Raw genomic sequence first — 5,029 nt, 5'->3', positions numbered from 1 at the left:
CTTTGATAAAGTAGAGACCAGCCTGATGTAGATTATTAAAGCTAGTGAAGGCCATATCTCGAAGAATTCAGGTCGAAGAAGAGCAACAAAGTACTTACTAATTGTGACTCTTGTGTTGATGATCTGGATTTGGAACAACATATGCCATTAAGGAAAAATTATTTACCTTCATTTGAGGTATGTTTCTCGAAGATAGAGTATTCCGTTTTTTACCCTATTGTTTGTGTATTTGCTACAAAGTAAAAGAGCTCAGTGAAGATCCTCTAAGCGTGGTGAATCCGTAATATTTGCCCAGGGTTGTACATGGAACCATGTTGGAAGAAAGCAGCCATGCTTCACTAGTCCTGAACAACTCATAAAAACATTCAATCCTATTGGTAAAACTCCAGACCTGAGGGCTGAATAGAGTGTGCTTTGCAGATCTTATGTTGGGTTCTTGGGTTGTCTTGTCTCCATGATTTCACCAGTTACTTTTGATGTTTTATTAATAACTAGAGTATTTTACTTTGTTAGATCTAGAAATGTTTGAGAAATAAGTAAAATTATTCAAGAGTTTATGCAATTGAAGAGTATTCATTGTAGGTTTAACCCTTGTTCAACTTCTTAATGTACTTTGTGAATCAATTCCTTGAAATTTGCAAGGAATTGGGCTCAGTGAATGGTAATGGGTTAAAAACTCATAATGACATAGTCCTTCTCAAACAGCTGAAAGTTTGCTACTAATGTTTCTGGTCAAAACAATGTAAGCTAAGCAGTATGCACTCCCAGGGTCCTTTCAAGCAGACGCCTCAGTGTGGTCGGAGGCTCGGAGCTGCGGTGGTAATCATACTTCGTACCTGATCCCTGCTTGGTTCCGACTCTGCAGGTCCCAGATCTCCTTGCCTCAACGCCCGGTTTGATGATGGATCACATGAACACTGCAGTTAATGACTGGTCGCAGGGTTCACATGTCATCCATGCATCACGTGAACCAGTGACATAATGCATGGAATTGCTGCAGCGGTCATATAATCTGGCATCCAAAATGATGTTGACACCGTGATGGAGCCGGAACCCAGCGGCAGGGATCAGGTAAGTGTGTTTATCTTTTATTATTAATGATTATGTTCTCCTTCTTATAGACAGATCCTGATTACTCCCTATAGCCCTTGGTTCTTCCTGTGATGTCCAATTTCTCTAGTGTCCAGTTTGTCCTTCTGGGATTTTCAGATGTTCCTTGGGTTCGGTTCTACCTACTTTTTGTTATCTTCATCATGTACCTGGTTGCACTCCTGGGGAACCTGGTCATCATCTCATGTATTGTGTATGACACAACTCTCCATTCTCCCATGTTCTTTTTCCTCAGTAACCTCTCTGTTGTGGACATTTGTTTTGTGTCCAGCACCATCCCAACCCTTCTCTCCACCCTGCTATCTGATGAAAGGTCCCTTAGCTTCCTGTCTTGTATCATCCAAATGTTTTGTTTCATCTCCTTTGGAAATCTGGAAAACAACATTCTGGCTCTCATGGCCTACGACCGATATGTGGCCATCTGCAACCCGTTGAGGTACAAGTCCAGCATGAAGAATAGTTTGTGCGTTGTATTAGTGGTCATCTCCTGGCTGGCTGCCGTTGTTCACTCACTTCTCCATACTCTGATGATGAACAATCTTAAATACTCGGGAATAAAGCTAGTAAATCATTTCTTCTGTGAAATTGCCCAGGTCTTGTCTGTCTCGGATTCCGATACTTCTTCCAACTTCTACCTGATCCTCACGGAGGGGGCAGTGTCGGTCGGTGTCCCATTCCTCTGCATCATTATGTCTTACACATTTATTCTGGTGGCTCTCTTCCACCTTCATTCCACAGAAAGAATGCAGAAGACCTTTTCCACCTGCTCCTCTCATCTGACCACCGTCTGCTTGTTCTATGGGACAATTGCCTCCGTCTATTTTCAGCCATCCTCCAGCTCTACAGGTTTAAGAGAAAGAGCAGCTACTATAGGATATACTCTACTCACCCCGATGATGAACCCCATTATATATGGTTTGAGAAATAATGCAATGAAGAAGGTCATAAGCAAGGTTTTCCAGTAGACGGCCACTGGTATCATTCATTAGGTCATCCACCACCCGGTGTCACCAAATCCTTTATTGTAAATTACTGACAACATTCACTGGCGATTGCGATCTCCACACACCACAGAGGATTTTAGGTAAGAGTGTATATATGACCAGGCTCTCAGATTCCCCTGACATGAGTCATGTATTATCTTAGGTAGACTACCATGATACCGGTTTGTTTATATGATAGATATGAGATATGAGGCATAGTAATTAATTAACCCCTTACTTCCTTTGGTGGCGTGTGATTACCTACTATGCACCACATATAGCGGCTAGGTATATCCTAGAGGACATTGACACACATCTGGTCTAGGCTAGACTATAGGCTGTGATCATTCTGGGACCCTATATGGCACTTTATTTTGTTTCCACATCTTGTGTATATATATGTGTTTTTAATGATGAGATAATAAACTTTGATATATGAATTGGTATTTGGATACTTCATTTTTGTTGAGTTGAATAATTCACTGTATAATGACAACTAATGAATAAAAGATGTTTTAAAAAACACATCCATTTGTGTTTGAGAGGGGGCAGTATTATAGCAGTTATATTCCTGTACATAGGAGCAGTATTATAGTAGTTATATTCCTGTACATAGGAGCAGTATTATAGTAGTTATATTCTTGTACATAGAAGCAGTATTATAGTAGTTATATTCTTGTACATTTGAGCAGTATTATAGTAGTTATAATCTTGTACATAGGGGCAGTATTATAGCAGTTATATTCCTGTACATAGGAGCAGTATTATTAGTAGTTATATTATTGTACATAGGACACAGTATTATAGTAGTGATATTCTGGTACATAGGGAAGCTATTATAGTAGTTATATTCTTGTACATAGGAGCAGTATTATAGTAGTTATATTCTTGTACATAGGATGCAGTATTATAGTAGTTATATTCTTGTACATAGGAGGCAGTATTATAGTAGTTATATTCTTGTACATAGGAGCAGTATTATAGTAGTTATATTCCTGTACATAGCAGCAGTATTATAGTAGATATATTCTTGTACATAGGAGCAGTATTATAGTAGTTATATTATTGTACATAGGAGCAGTATTATAGTAGTTATATTCTTGTACATAGGAGGCAGTATTATAGTAGTTATATTATTGTACATAGGAGCAGTATTATAGTAGTGATATTCTTGTACATAGGGAAGCTATTATAGTAGTTATATTCTTGTACATAGGAGCAGTATTATAGCAGTTATATTCTTGTACATAGGAGCAGTATTATAGTAGTGATATTCTTGTACATAGGGAAGCTATTATAGTAGTTATATTCTTGTACATAGGAGCAGTATTATAGCAGTTATATTCTTGTACATAGGAGGCAGTATTATAGTAGTTATATTATTAACCATATTTCTTTTTATTGAGGTAAGAAAATAAGGCCACACGCCTACACAAGACATCAGTGTCATAACATTAAGAGTCACAATAGTTATCCAGCATACATGTCATGTGTAAACAATACCAACTGTTAACATCATCATCAGAGGTATACATCACAAGGAAGAAAAAGAAAAGAAAAGAAAAGGGGGGAAGGGGGGAGATAATAGGATAAGTTGGGGGAGGGGAACAAAAAAGGGAAGGGTTCCTGCTCTATCATGTAAAATTCCTATGTGATTTCCACGCGGACCATAGCTTCAGGAAACAGTGGCGAGAGTTTGTCTCCCAATGCGCCAATTCCTCAAAGCGGTAAATTTGATCTACCTTGTCCGTCCACATATTAAGATTTGGAGGGGAATCAGTCTTCCACAGAAAGGGAACCAGTAATCTAGCTGCTGTGATCAGCATTGTAGGGAGGTTATTTTGGGCAGGAGTTAGCGTGGTATTAGGGCACCACAGTAAGATAAGTTTGGCATCCAATACTACTTTAGTTTTGCACACGCTATTGATCATTAATTCTATCAATTTCCAAAACGGTTGAATCTTATGGCAGAGCCACCAGATGTGTGATAATGAGCCGGTTTCTATGCCACACCTCCAGCACACCTCGGGTACCTCAGGATTAAGTTTGTGCAAGAATTCAGGAGTTTTATACCATCTACTTAGCAGCTTAAAAGAATTCTCCTGAACTCTCACACAACGGCTAAAGCCGTGAGAATGAGCCAGAACAAAGGCTCTCTCCGGTTCCGTCAGGGTCACAGAAAGCTCTCGCTCCCATGAAGTCAAATACCCAAGCTCTGGTGGCAAGGAGGAAAGCATTTCCTTATACATCTGGGATAATGGCCTAAGAGGAGGCCTAGGGGCTAGGATTTTCTTCTCAAGCCAGGAGGGGGAGCTGCTACTAGCAAAGGTTCCTACGCATAACTTGGTATCTCTCCTAAAATCCGCCAAATGGAAAAAGGGAGCTGTCTTAATTTCAGGGCGGTCCATAATTAAATCCCAATGCAAACTACCATCTGGGAGAAGGACATCCCGCAGGGACAAGCCAGCGAGCCTAGACCAAATCCCAGAGGGGTTTGACACAGAAGGGTGAATATAGCTCTGTAACAATTTAAGAGGCATACAGGGATTAGGAAAGCCAAACTGTTGGGATTTGACCATTTTAGACCATTCTACTAGCATTCCTTTCCAAACCGGGGATGAGGCGTAGTGATTGGCTGAAAAGGGTCTAACACCCCATAGAGTGAGCTGATCTTGGTTGGTGAGTAGTACAGATTCGAGCCGTGAGCAAAGGGAGCTAGATTTGCGGGTCAAGGCAGCTACACATCTACATAACTGAACAGCAGTATAATATGACTTTACATCAGGCATCCCAAAGCCTCCAAATTTCTTATCTCTTGTGAGAACAGAATATGCAATGCGTGGTGACTTGCCATTCCAGAGAAAGCGTGTGAACACTCGGCGGACTTCTGAGAAGTAAGAGTTTGGCAACCACATGGGGATGGCTTGCAGCAAGTA

The 5,029-nt window shown here is 40.3% G+C and overlaps 1 protein-coding gene across 1 annotated transcript; it reads left to right on the top strand.

Moving 5' to 3' along the window:
* The first annotated feature begins 1,160 nt into the window (after positions 1-1,160).
* On the top strand, positions 1,161-2,075 carry LOC120978202 (olfactory receptor 1361-like). Its single transcript, XM_040406425.1, has one exon. It carries the CDS (start codon positions 1,164-1,166, stop codon positions 2,073-2,075), a length of 912 nt encoding a protein of 303 aa, XP_040262359.1. The 5' UTR covers positions 1,161-1,163.
* Positions 2,076-5,029: the final 2,954 nt, after the last annotated feature.

This window comes from Bufo bufo, chromosome 8, assembly GCF_905171765.1.
Source record: "Bufo bufo chromosome 8, aBufBuf1.1, whole genome shotgun sequence".
Classification (NCBI taxonomy): Eukaryota; Metazoa; Chordata; class Amphibia; order Anura; family Bufonidae; genus Bufo; species Bufo bufo.
The sequence above is the reverse complement of the archived record's forward strand: the minus strand, read 5'-3'. Positions and strand labels throughout refer to the sequence as shown.

Excerpts from the sequence above, each read along its gene's own strand:
- LOC120978202 (XM_040406425.1), top strand. The coding sequence starts at position 1,164 with ATGTCCAATTTCTCTAGTGTCCAGTTTGTCCTTCTGGGATTTTCAGAT.